Below are 13,833 nucleotides of genomic sequence, written 5' to 3'. Positions count from 1 at the left end.
AGCTCTCGCGGCGCCAGTGCTGGGAGAGAGCTCTCCCAGCACTGCAGGTACTCCATCTCCCCGAGGAGATTAGCTTACAGCGCTGGGAGTGCGGCTCCCAGCGCAGGGGCACTGTTTACACTGGCGCTTTACAGCGCTGTAACTTGCGCTCAGGGGTGTGTTTTTTCACACCCCTGAGCGAGAAAGTTGCAGCGCTGTAAAGTGCCAGTGTAGCCATAGCCTAGGAGAGACAAGCTGTGCTTGTCAGGCAAATTTACCTGCAAGGCTGCCCATCCCCCAATATTAGTAGTAATGGAAGCACAAAGGAGGGTAAAATGGGAAAGGGAAAGGTTAGACTTGTAGGCAGATTTCACTTAAGATGTATCCTCCAAATCCTCAAAATTTCTCACTTGCACAACTTAACTCTGACCTTTTATATTTCTTTCTTGATAAATACATTATAGATTATTCTACAAGCGTGTTTCTTAATCTTGCTGATTAGAGGTAAGATTTTTACATCTGTGTTTTTTGAGGAATTAGATGTATGAGCTGTTGGTGGTTGTAGGCTGGTATTGAAAAGGAGTTTGTTATGGCCTAAGGAGTCTGAGTGTGTTGGAGTATTATTATGTTTCGGAGTTAAGATATTAGATTGATCTAGATTGTAATGTTTGTAACCTGGATAGGTGATTTTCCATTGTGAGTGGTTTGATAGGAAATGCAAGTGTAAATCAGTTTTTTAAATTTTGTTTTTTAAATAAACTTCTGTCTCTTGGCAAGAGTTTTTATAATATTTGTGAACGATTTTTTTGCTGTTTATTATTTATATTATACTCTTAGGCTTGAACGGGGTAAGAAACCTCACAGTAGGCAAATATGAGATTAAATTTATTCACATGAATTTTTTTACAATTTTTATAGTTTAGGATTCTACAAATGGCTTCTGAATTATATACTTGGAATCCAGTGGATATTTCCACTGGATTACAATTGCAAAAGTAGAGAAAATGCTGGTATATAAACCACTTGTAATTTCCTTCCCAAATATCATTGGGGTGGGGAGAAACCCAAGGAAATTCATAAAAAAAGTTTAACATGAAGGTTTCAATATTAACCAGCAAGAAGTCTGGAAACTTGAAGATCTTCCTGTGACCACATAAATGAATCAAAGATGGGTGGGTCCTCTTTAGGTTTGGTAATGGGTAAGGCTAAGATTTTGTCATGGATATTTTTAGTAAAAGTCAGGAACAGATCACGGGCTTCCGTGAGTTTCTTTATTGCTTTGTGACCTGTCCGTGACTTTTACTAAAAATATCCATGATAAAATGGGAATGGGCTGGGCAGCTGCAGGGTGGTTGGGAGCTCCGGGGCCCCCACCACCTGTGAGGGTTCAGAGCTCCAGAGTCCTCCTGACCCTTGTGATGGCAGGGAGTTGCAGGGTCCTCCTACCCCTCCCCGGTGGTGGGGAGCTGCGGGGATCCCCCTGCTGCCGCTGCAGTGGGGAGCTGTGGGGGGCCTCCCCATGGCACCTGAGGGCTTGCGGCGGTCCCCCTGTACTCTGTGGCAACCAGGGGACTGTGGGGGTCCCCCTTTGCCGCTGCTGCAGTCGGGGGGCTCCAGGGTACTCTGCTGCCCATGAAGGCTCAGAGTTTGGGGGCCTGCTGCTTCAGGCGGCGGGGGTACCTCACAGCTCCCTGTTGCTGCGAGAGGCGACAGGACCCTGCAGCTCCCAGCCACCGGAGCTGAAGTCATGGAGGTCTTTGGAAGGCACGGATTCCATGACTTCCGCAACCTCAATGACAAAATCGTAGCCTTAATAATGGGAAAGCAAGCAAATGTTCAGTCAGATGGCCAGCAGTATATAAGCATTCATGTTTTTATGGGCTGCTAGTCAGTAGCATTAGGTAAAATTAAGTATGTTATGAAAAAATAAATGTAACATTTTCAAAATTATCCTATTTATAGATATTTTTCTGTGGTAACACTTGCTGATGTGATGGTTGAAATGCCATTGTTTAGTGAGGACTATATCCTAAGAGTTAAAGCTCCTTTTAAGGTGAGGGCAGAGGGAACTGGTGATGTGATCTCTTAACCACGTGTATATCAAACAACCGTGCCTACCTTCTGACATCACTTCAGTAGATAAAGTAATGAGTATAGCTGACTCTAGGCCAACAAAATCCTAAAGGATTTTGTTTGAAAATTCCTGGAATGTAAATACATACCTTTTCTTTAAAGTATGATGTATTTTTTTTTGCAATTAAATTATCTTCAAAAGTCATTCCTTTTTAAAGAAAATAAATCTGAAGCTAACACAGTCAAATGTTCCAGAATGGCTAGAAATCATAACATTAGACATGAGTTCTGGCCGGAAAAGTCCAAATTAATTTATCTGACTTCTGCATGAACAAAGATCCCTTGGTTCAGTTTTACCAAATGTAGGTTTAGTAAAAGTGGAGTAATATTTCTGCCAAATCTGAGGATTTTATTTTTATTTTCATACTCGCCTGTTCTTTGAAAAATACTCACGTGCTGCAGTTCAATATATTTGTTCAATAGCTATTTAGAATATTGGTGTTGACTTTTTTTCAGCTTGCTTATTACAAGTGTTACAAGTCCAGTCCTCTTGAGAATGAGAGTTTGCAGGTATGAATTAGGAAGAATTAGTTTTGCAGGCTCTATGAATTTTTGCTATTATAATTAAAATGCTACTAATAGGCTTGAAAGATATATATTTTTTTTTCATAAGAGCACATGATGGTGGCAAAAATTAAACTGACTTTTTAATGAAGCAGTTCACTAGGCTTGTGTAACAGAAAAGACACTTCATTTTTCTTGGTTCCATGCATTTCTCCTGTTCTGTAAAGATCATAATTACTATTAATTTTGAGTACTAACACTGGAAATTTTATATGTAAAGATGACATGCTCCTTGTACTAAGGATGTTGTGAACTAATTCAGATGCAAATTATATGTGCTGTGCCAGTAGGAGTTGGATGTGTTAGTCGAGCAGTGAACATCATTTTAGAGCTTAACAGAAGCGTGTTCACAGGAGGGATTTTAATGTGGAGAGGTCTGATTGCACAAGGAAAGCTGTTGCAAACTTTGGGTGAAAAAGGAAGAAGGCGCATGGATTAGGTGAATGAATGGAGTGAAAAAGTGTAGAAAGAAATAGGAGCAGAGATGTAGATGTGGGCAAGATTGTGCAGTTCTCTGAAGGCGAAGGTTGTTAAACTTGCTGTGTTAACTGAAGGGAGATGGTGAATGTATTTGAAAATTGGGGTGTAATTAGTAAGACATTGAGAGGAAAATGACTTAGACTGCAACATTTTGTTCTGAAAGAGAATGAAAAGAGATAGTAAGCAAGTTAGGAAAGTTGTGGGGGTTCTTTCTGGTGAAATGTCAAAGCTGTTGCTGCCTTCCAGTTTACTAGAAATTTTGCCCCTTCCTGCTGGATGAGAATCCAGCGTCAGTGGTCCATATATTTGCTGAAATTCACTGTAGCAAGGGCAGAATGGAGAAGTATAAGGCAGAACCTTCAGTTCATGCAGTATATAGTAACCTGACAGCTCAACAGGATAGGCTGTGTGCCTTTGGTCCTTGCATTGGCTTCTAGTCTGCTGCCGTTGCCTTTTCAAGTTGTTGTGTTAACACTTACATTCATCATTGACTGACTGTGCGTGACCCAGCATGACAGCTATGTTACTGTGGTACAAGGTGGTTCAGAAAGCCTAGGATGAAACATGAAAAGAGCCCCCAATAACGTTCTGTCAAAGAGATTCAGCTGTGTAACAAACTTTCAGAATAGACTAGTTCAAATCTAGATTCTGTGGCCATCGTTGGGCGTGTCACAAGGCCTTTCATTATTATTTAATTCTGTGTTCTTCTGTGAGTATCTCACTAATGTATTACCTATTCATTACAGTTAATAGACTATATTCAATTTTATATATGCTTTGGACCTCCTGTGGTTTTGCTATTTTGAGCTGCTGTTTCTAAGTCATGCTTCTATGGTGCTAGAATTGCTATGACTCATCCCAGTAACATGAACAACTCATGGGTGACAGTAAGCACGAAAAGATCTTCATTGAAATATGTGGGTTAAAAAGCCACTATGTGGCCTAGCATAACATTTTTGTGCTAATATTAAATTAACCATTCCAGGAATCTGTTCTATTTTTCTTTTTGATTTGCTGTTGTATTGAAATATGTGAATTTCAGAACTAAATTATGGCCAGTAAATAAGAATGAGGGACAGGCTGAAAAGGTGTATTAATGTTAAAACTTAAAACTAAGTCTCTTGGTATGCTTGGATTAATTCCAGGAATTTAAAAGCTATACTAGCCCATTTCCATTTTAGTAAACTACACCTCTACCTCGATATAATGCTACCCGATATAACACGAATTCTGATATAACACGGTAAAGCAGTGCTCCGGGGGGGGGGGCTGCGCACTCCGGCGGATCAAAGCAAGTTTGATATAACGCGGTTTTCTTCTTCGAGAGATGTCCCTGTGGGTGCTCCACTCCAGGTGTTGGTGCGTCCCTGCGCCTTCGCTCGGAGATTTTTCACAGCAGTACTCGTACTGGCCACGCATGCGCAGAGGCTGCCCCCCACTGTGAGTCTAGGATAATAGTATGCATGCGTGGCCAATCTCCTCAGTTCCTTCTCTACCGGCCTGAGACGGAGCTCAGCAGACTTTAAGCGCTGCTCTACGTGTAAGGACGCTATCCCGCTCTCTGATGGCCACTCTCAATGTATAAAGTGCTTGGGGGAAACCCACATTTTTTTTTGGCTTCCGAGGACAGCGTTATATCGAGGTAAGAGGTGTACAGGAGTATCTAAGCCAAATATTGGAATGTACAGGACAGTTTTGTATTCTGGTAATGTTTGAACTCGTAGATATATAAAATGAAGTGCATGTTAATTGTTAAATGTGAAGGTCAGAAGTCCTTGTGATCGGTGTATCGGTTCTTAAGAGTTTAGCATTCTGTACAAATAGATTGACGTGCTTAAGGCATATCAAGGTGAAATGAGAAGAATTTGGCAAATTAATAGATTGTAGATTTGTTCTAAAACTTAATGTAATTAAGAGGGTTTCGTTTACTAATAAGAAAACTTTCAGATTAGATTGCAACCTCTTCATTATATATAATAGGAGTACAGACGTACGAAAGTTACCAGATGCTTTTTATATTTATAGATATATGGGCTTTAATACTGAGAATCTTGTGGACCATCTGCCCCTCCCATTTGTGATTGTGTGGAGCACCTCCCTCCTCGTTTATGATTCCATAACACGTGTGGCAACTACAGTGATTGCTTGCATGAAAAAGTAATATTAGAAAACTAATGTATTTTTAGCTGATTTTTTTTACACAATTTAGCATCAGAAAACATAGAGGAACCACAACCTTGTGATCATCAAGTTCTTCATGGATCACCAGTATTCTGTGGACCATAACTGGAAAACAGCTGTTAATTTGTGAAGGACTGAATTTCTACAGTCTTATTTTATGGGCTTTTGAAATATATAAACTAGCGTTAGTGAAAGGTGCCAAATTAAGAAGACTTGTAATCTTAAACCCTCTATGAGTATGTCTACAATGTGTGTGTTTGTTTTAAAAAAAAAAAAAAAAAAACTTGCAGCAGAAAGTCTCAGAGCCTGGGTCAACTGACTTTGGACTTGCAGGGCTCACACCAATGGGCTTAATATAGCAGTACAGAGTCATAGATTTTTAAGGCCAGAAGGGACCATAATGATTTTAGTCTGACCTGATTCTAGTCTGCACATAGCAGGCTACAGAACCTCACCCACCCACAGCCTGAGCAGGAATGTCTACATCACTATTTTTAGTTCCATAGTTGACATGGGCTTTGAGAAGCTCTGCCATGTGTGCGTGTGGCTTTGTTTTTATTTTGGAAGTTTAGACATATCCTAAGAGATTCAACAGTGACTTACCATCAGTTTCAGATCCCAAGGCCAGAAGGGACCATTTTGATCATTCATGAAGAGAGATCTCCTCCTAGCAACTTCCCTACACTTGGGTTCTCATGCTGTTCTCTGGGCCAAAAAGGACACATGTTCTGTGAACAAAAGTTTGAGAAACCACTAAGATACATAATGAGTCAGTGTAATAGTCTCCATTTTCATGCCAGTGTTTCAACCCTGATGAGACAGAACCGTTCGTAGAGGGTAAAATAATTGCTTATTCCCCAAACCTACTTGGTCTTTGGTCTTGGTGAAACTGCCAGCAAGAATGCTTGTTGTGCAGAGGCATTATTTGTACTTGTATTTATAATCTTTATTGATTTTTACATTTTATTGTAACTTATATTAGTGAAGTTCACTAAGTGTTAGTGATAGAAGAATGTTTGTTAGGCTCAAATCTCTCTCAATAGAAATGATTTTTTATTTGAACAATAGTTGAACTGAAATGAAAAATCTAAAGTTTTATCCATTTTATTATTGGAAATTTTCACAGCATGTTCTTTCCCCCCCGTATCACTCCTTCCTCAACATTCCAACTTGAGGGAGGATTAAAGGGGGAGAAGAAGAATGAACATAAAGATAATATTTTTAAATGTGCTTTGAATAACATACCATTTAAATTATTCCAGATATGAACTTCATTCTTCATTTAAGTAATTAGGGATCAGAAGGGAGGCATTGTAAAGACACTTATCTTTTTATTTAGTTGAAGACAATGTTCTGCAAGATTTGAGTTTCCAGTGTTGTCATTGTATTTGTTTACACTGTGAACAGTATCTTTTAATGAACCAGATTAGAAACATTTACAAATGGTTTATTTGTTGAGTAATGATGATGTGCTCAAAAATGAAGTCTTATGTTTTATGGAAAGAGAACAAAATGCTTGTAAAATCAAATACCTTTAATTTTTTCTCCTTCACATATGCAACCCATCTTACTTTCTCCTCATCTTAAGTCTCTTTTTTTACATTAAGATCTTTACCTTGCCTTCCTTATAGCAAGCCTAATTTTTAATATTACTATTTGTAACAGTGCCAGGCACTTTACAGGGCAAATAAAAAGACCAAGACCGTGCACTGAATTTCTTAAAATCTGATTTTAAACATGACACAAAATGATAGGGCGGGGATGAGAAGAGGAAGGGCGAAGGTTTCATCAGTAAGATCATTGTGACTATGAACCCATCGTGATGGTTTAATAGGAAGTAGCTTTTTAATCTAATGCAATTCCTAAAGATGACAGACTGGGATTGTAATCTATGGCTAGACCATGAACACACAACAATAAATTAAGAACACCATTCTCTGGTTGTAGATAACTTACACTTTTTTACAACTCCATTCATCCATCCTGCACGGATACATCTCTTACATTTGTACTTTGTCCAGATTCCATTATGGCAGGTTTCCTGAAATAGTTCCAAAATCAGTTCTGGTATGGTAGACCTTTTATTCCATAGATGGTCAGTTAGTACAGTGTGGTCCAATCCACACTGGGCCAGAAAATTTAAATCACCTTGATATTATGTTGTTGTTTCGGTTGATTATAGAGGTATCGTTATAGTTCTGCTTTTTTAGTAAATTTTGTCTGTTGTTTCTAGACGAGTGGCGGGCAACCTGCGGGCTGCACGCGGCCCGTCAGGGTAGTCCGTTGTTGGGCCGCGAGACAGTGTTTTACATTGACCGTCCGCAGGCATGGCTGCCTGCAGCTCCCAGTGGCTGTGGTTCACCCTTCCCGGCCAATGGGAACTGTGGGAAGCCATGCGGGCTGGCCGCCGCATCCTCAGCTCCCATTGGCCAGTAACGGCTGAACCGCAGCCACTGGGAGCTGCGGGTGGCCGTGCCTGTGGACGGTCAATGTAAACACTGTCTCGCAGCCCGCTAGTGGATTACCCTGATGGCCCACAGGTTGCCCACCACTGTTCTAGACCATTGTTTTAATTTCTCCTCTCCTCGTCCATTTGTTCCCCCTCCATAATGCAGTTGTGTTGTGGAAATGAAGTAAGTAGAGTAACAAAAGTAGAAAAATAGTGAGAGGAGGAGATATACGGTGAAGTCAAAGATGAAGGGGTAAAAATGATCAAAGGGAAGAGAAATAAGGGACAAAATCACAAGTACAGGAAACATCATGAAATAGGCTTGGCAACAGGGAGTTAGTGAACTAAATCTAACGGCAATGCAGATGGACCAGTTAATGACAATGGCTTGCATGGAAAGGTAATATTAGGAAATTATTTTCTGTATTTTTAGCTGAGAAGTTATCTGGAGACCTTACAGAAGAAGTGAGAAGACCTGATGAGAACAGTGAAGAGATCTGAAGATGTTGTCAGGGTATTGTAGGCTGTGATAGTATGGTTTTGATGCTCCTACAGTCCATGGAGATGAAGTCTTTAAAAAGCTGTTCTCAGATCCCTGGAGAGTTGCTTCCACTATTGCAGTAGTAAAAACAGAGGGAACTCCGTGAGGATTGGTGGGGTTTGGGAATGCTGGAAGGCATGTGTTCTTCTGCGCTGATGGAAAACTGAAACTATTGCAGTCAAACCAGGTTTCTTTTTTGACCAGTTTTAAAAAACAATAGAATACTGTCTGTTGGTTTGAAGAGAGAATTCCAGTGTTACATGCTACTTTTGTAGCATATTACATGGTATATACCCACTAGTTATAGTTAATGTCTGGCTCTTATATTAGTGTGAATTCTGTATCTGTATATTCTTTTTTGCTCTCCAAGTAATAGTCTTAAAACTATTAGGCTAGAAACAGAATTATGGAACTATGTGTGTACTCAGATTAAGTTATGAATTTTTCCTTGCAAGTCAGGGTTAGTTTAAGCCTATCTTTCTTCAGGAATAAGTTCAATATATTGAATTTGATTATTTTCTCAAAGGAACTTTATTGGAGAATGGACTGGACAAAGCACTAAAAATATACTATAGAGGAGAATCTTGCAGATATCTAATGTATCTTAAATTATTTTGTTATGATTCACCAACTTTGACATGGTGGACAGTCTTCCAACTTCCCTTCTTCAAAGAGATATTACTTTGTAATTTATAACTAATCCCATTTTAAAGTAATTTACAGGCCAGTGATGTAATCTTAATCCTGGTGCATGATACTGGAAAAACTCAGCTTTCTCTTATGCTTTGCAGAATTATGCACGCTTTCAGACCTTGCCAATACTACTGTTGTCTGAAATTATTGTTTCCTAGTTCTCATGCCGCCTTATACAGGAAAAAAACAAATCTATCTAGTCAGTAGAGAATATTTTTGCTCTTTGGAAAGATTTTTTTTCATACTTCAAAATTATCATTCACATTTTTCAAATAGTGAAAATGCTTGTTAAGGATCCTGAAGAAAGTTCTATGAAAGTATAACTTTCTTGTCTCACAGATATTTACATTTGGGGGGAGGGTGCGTGAATAATTTTTCCTAAAATGATGTACCTAAATAAGTATTGACTCACTTGTCTAGAATACAACAAAAAACCACTTTTAGCAAGTATTTCCTCACACTGTTTTGTCAACCAATTTTTACACTTCATAAGACGTCAATAGAAATGCTAAAGTGGCCATAGGCAGTCCAACATTAATGGTGTCTCAAAAATAGATAAATACTAGGATGTGACACATTGTCATAACCAGTTAATGCATGCAGATGTCTGGTGTTGAGCTCACTACAATTTGGAAACAAGGAGAAAAATTAGGCCTTTATATTTTTAAATTTATTGAAATTACCTTGTAACAATGTGTGTACTTATTTTTAAGGCAAATACATAATCCCAAATATTTCAGAATAGTTTTGAAGCAAAATGTAGCCATTCTAGATCAAGTTTTTACTAACCTGTCTGCTCCTTTTTAATTGTGTTGGAGTTCAACATACAACTGTTTGGGGTTTTTTTTTCTCACAATATAGAAAAAAATTAATTAAGCAAGATGTACTTACATCTAATTACATGTATTTGTGAAGTGTTTTTAAATTTAAATGGCCACAACATTGAAAGGACTAAGAGTCACAACATAAAATCTAGAAGGGTCACACTTTTTGCAGAAAGTATACCTAAAAATCATTTAAATTTAGTCTATCATCAGCAAAATCTGTTTTTTTAAAATAGAATCCTATCTAAATGATTTGCGCTCCACTGATGACAGGAGTCTGGGTGACCGAGGTAGGGAGAATACAGAACACACATTAAATATTTTGGCTTAGTACACTGAACAGTAAGTATATTGGATACTAAATTTTAAATATTACATTTTGTTATGCAATTGTTTATTATTATTGATGGCACTAAACACACAGTGAATACTGAGCAGAAATATAGTAAGAATCTTAGGCAAATATCAAAAATCACTATTTTGAGGTTGATATACTCCTTTCTTGTTGAGTTTCTCATTGTGAGGGGTTTTGGTGTATGTCAGTAAGATCATTCTGATTTAGATTCTATCAGCCTCTGATGTCAGAACAGAGGGGGCATATGCAAAGTCTATTCTGTTCAACCAGTGTTACTCGCTGAGGTTCTGGAAGTGCTTGGAAGAAGGTTGAGTTCCAATCTTGAGTGGGATTTATATTGTACTTGAATAGTCTAATTGTATCACAGGGTGGTGAGGCTATTATTAGAGGAGTTTGTTAGTGGAAAGGCAAAGAGTCAGTGTCTTTTTAAAAGGAATTGTCAGGTCCCACTCAAGAAGCCAAAACTAGATGTTGAGGTTATTACCCATTATCTTATTTCCAGTCATCCTTCTTTAAGGAAGATTGTGGAGACAGAACACTGGCACTTTCTAGACCTTTTTCTTGACACCTTTGTTTGGTTTTAGGCCCAGATATGGTATGGTAACTGTACTTCTCAGTCTCTTGCTGGAAAGTCATGGATAAAACCAAACCATTCAAAAGCGGACACTAATTACAGATTGCCTCCCTTTTTGGGTACTCAACTTGACACAGTGGGCCTCATTTGCTATTGATTTTGAAGAGCTATGGTAGTTCAGCACCTCTGAATATCAAGCCAATATTACATTGGACACCCAAAATCAGTGGCTGCTTCTGAAAATTTTGGTCGAAAAGTCTTTGCTGCTGTTACAAAACATGGAAATGGACCATCTGTTGCTCTGTGCTTAAAGAACCCTCTGAATGCAGATCTTTAAAAGAAAATGCATTGACTGTAGTCCAGTTTAGCCCTCTCCAGGCTTTTTGACCAGTCACCCAACTAGTGCATGCAGTGGATCAACTGATCAGGGTTTCAAGAAGACACGGGGAAACAGCAATGGGAGGCAATTCTGTTGACTCTCAGGCTACACTGTTACTATACAGCTTTGCAAAAGGACTGGGTATGTCCACTGTTAAATGAATGAAATATTCTATATAAAAGTAATGGTTGAGATTTTTAAAGCACTCTGAGATTGACACATCTGTTAATTTTCATGGAAGAAGTGCTAAATCCTCTAGATTGCTTTAAAAATATTGCTTGAGATTTTCAAGCGTTAAAGAATAAATCTGATTTTTAAAGCGTTATCAAACATGAGTATTTTATTTTGCTTGCAGCTTCTTTGTAATACTGGCCACACTGAAGAAAAATTAGGTTTTACCTATGATGACATCATAATATGGTAAGTATTCTGTAAATTATTTCTGAGCAATATTTGGACTCTAAACAATATACGTTTAAAGTAGCTGTTTTGAATGAAATGAAAGAAAACAACCTTAAGTCGTTTTAAAACCCAATTCAAGTTTTTTTGTAGTTCTTATTTAATGTTTTAATATTCCATAACACACAATATGTAAAATCATACAAGTATAAAACTGTTTTATGGAAATAGGAAAGAGAAACTCAGCAAATAATAAACCAGAACAACATTTCTAGGTAAGGCACAGAACTCATGCGGCATTAATAATGAATGTAAAGTAAAATAAGAGTATTTTGAAATGTAGCTCTCGTAAAGGCTTGCAGAAACTCTTGGGGTGGAATTTTGGCCCTATTGAAGTCAATGGCAAAACTTCCTTTTATATAAGTGGGGGTCAGGATTTCACCTGTAAGTTTCTATAATAGTTTACTATATTCCCTGAAGAGAGACTTACTGCAAAAAATTGTATCATCCTCTTGGCAACTAAGGCAACTTGTGGTACAAACTTGCTAAAGGAAACTGCCTCGATCTTACCACTATTTCCTAGAATAAAAATATTTTTGTTTATATTTATTAAATCCCTACTTTTCTGCCCAGACACTGCTAACTTGCCGTGGATTCAGCATGGATAACAGAAACAGCAAAAATGAGGCTGACTCTTCCGGTCAACCTAATTGTTTTGCCATTCAGTGAAGGTGAACTTCTGACATTGAGAACTTAGTAGGTCCAATAAAAAATAAAATAAAATCCAGAAAACATTGCCTTAAATTTTGTGGGGATTTTGTTCAGTTTCTTTCAGAAAAACTGACCATGTTGTAACTTTCTTTTCATAAATGATGTTGAGTTTTCTCAGATGGAACTGAATGCTTCAATCAGTGCTACTGAGTACCTTTCTGTTAATACTCCTTTTCACTCTCATTATCCTCTTTCTGAGTATATTATAATTCATGTCAGATTGTGTGCTAGCTTTGTGATGTGGAGACTGTAATGTCCAAATTAAGTATCATTTCTTTACCAAATCAAATTTTAATATAGGTCTTGAGATGCATGTCTAGTGCATTTTGTTATACCATTCCAAGTCAGGAAGTCCTGCTAGTCCAGGACATGGATAAGGAAGAATAAAAAATTTTTAGATATAAAATTCACACCCAGCAGACTCATTTTAAAAAAAAAAAAATCTATAAGCCCTCTCTAGAAAGAATGACATTATTTTCTGAAAATCCATAGGCACATGTGCCAAAGAGGATGATCCTTTTCATGGAAGATGCTTTGCTCAAGGATATGCGTGAGAGTCTGTCTTTAAAAAGGCATTGAAATAATCTATTTAGTACCACCCTTCATGTATTTATATATGCAGTTTATTCTGCCATAGCAGTGATCAGATGGGTATAGAAGGTGACTAAATTTTCAGAGATGAACAGGCAGCCTTGGTTGTGTCATTTGTGATCTTTTGAAAATGTCATTGTGGAATAAAGAACTTTATATAGAAATGCTCGTTTGTAAAGCAATGCTTTAATGCTTGCTGCTGAAGAAGCCAATATTATTGAGGCTGATCTTTAAAAAGAAGAATAAAGAATTGGTCTTTTTTTGTTCTGCCTGGATCCTTAAGTGTATGGTGTTGCTATTTTCTTCTTTGATTTCCTGTATTTAAGTATGGGGTAAAAATGTCAAAAGTGCCTATATTCCATTTTCAAAAATGACTTGAACTTAAGTTTAATTGAAAGTCAATAGGAGTGGAGACTAAGTGATTGAGTCACTTCTGAAAATAGGACTTAACCTAAATGACTTAGGAGTCAAAGTCTTAACATTTTCAAAAATACCTATGTCAGATTGCTTAAAGTGTTCAGATAGGAGCCTGTTGTTTAAAGGACTTGCTTTTTGTTTTTAATTTATTTTAAAGATTACACTTCTTTTGCTGGAGACACAGGAAGTATTCTACAAAAATGTGTGTGCATTCCGAAGGTGTGAATGGCTAACCTTGAACCACCAGGCTATTAAGAATTAGTCATATAAAGTTGCTAATTTAACCTATTATGGAATATTTAAGCAAACTAAAGACAACTTATATATTTGCTAGATTTTTATCCAAGAATAAATGCAATTGTTAGAATTTGTTCTTTGGTACTTTTTGCTAGTCCATGTGCTTGATTAGAACTTCTTCCTGCCAACAGATGGAGACAGTACACTGACAGATTTTGGCGTCATTCCCTGCATAGAAGGATCTTGACAGCTCACTGAGCTCAGTT

The 13,833-nt window shown here is 37.8% G+C and overlaps 1 protein-coding gene across 1 annotated transcript in view; it reads left to right on the top strand.

The window, feature by feature from the left end:
- The window catches only part of RICTOR (RPTOR independent companion of MTOR complex 2), a 164,303-nt gene that overhangs the window by 48,013 nt on the left and 102,457 nt on the right, over positions 1 to 13,833 (top strand). Inside the window, exon 4 of the mRNA XM_026649060.2 lies at positions 11,508 to 11,572. Coding sequence (XP_026504845.1) covers positions 11,508 to 11,572 — 65 coding nt within the window. The remainder of the gene's footprint in view (positions 1 to 11,507; positions 11,573 to 13,833) is intronic.

Source organism: Terrapene carolina, unplaced genomic scaffold (genome assembly GCF_002925995.2).
Source record: "Terrapene carolina triunguis isolate 2854851 unplaced genomic scaffold, T_m_triunguis-2.0 Scaffold69, whole genome shotgun sequence".
In the NCBI taxonomy this organism is placed as follows: Eukaryota; Metazoa; Chordata; order Testudines; family Emydidae; genus Terrapene; species Terrapene triunguis.
This window is presented reverse-complemented; position numbering and strand designations above follow the sequence as displayed.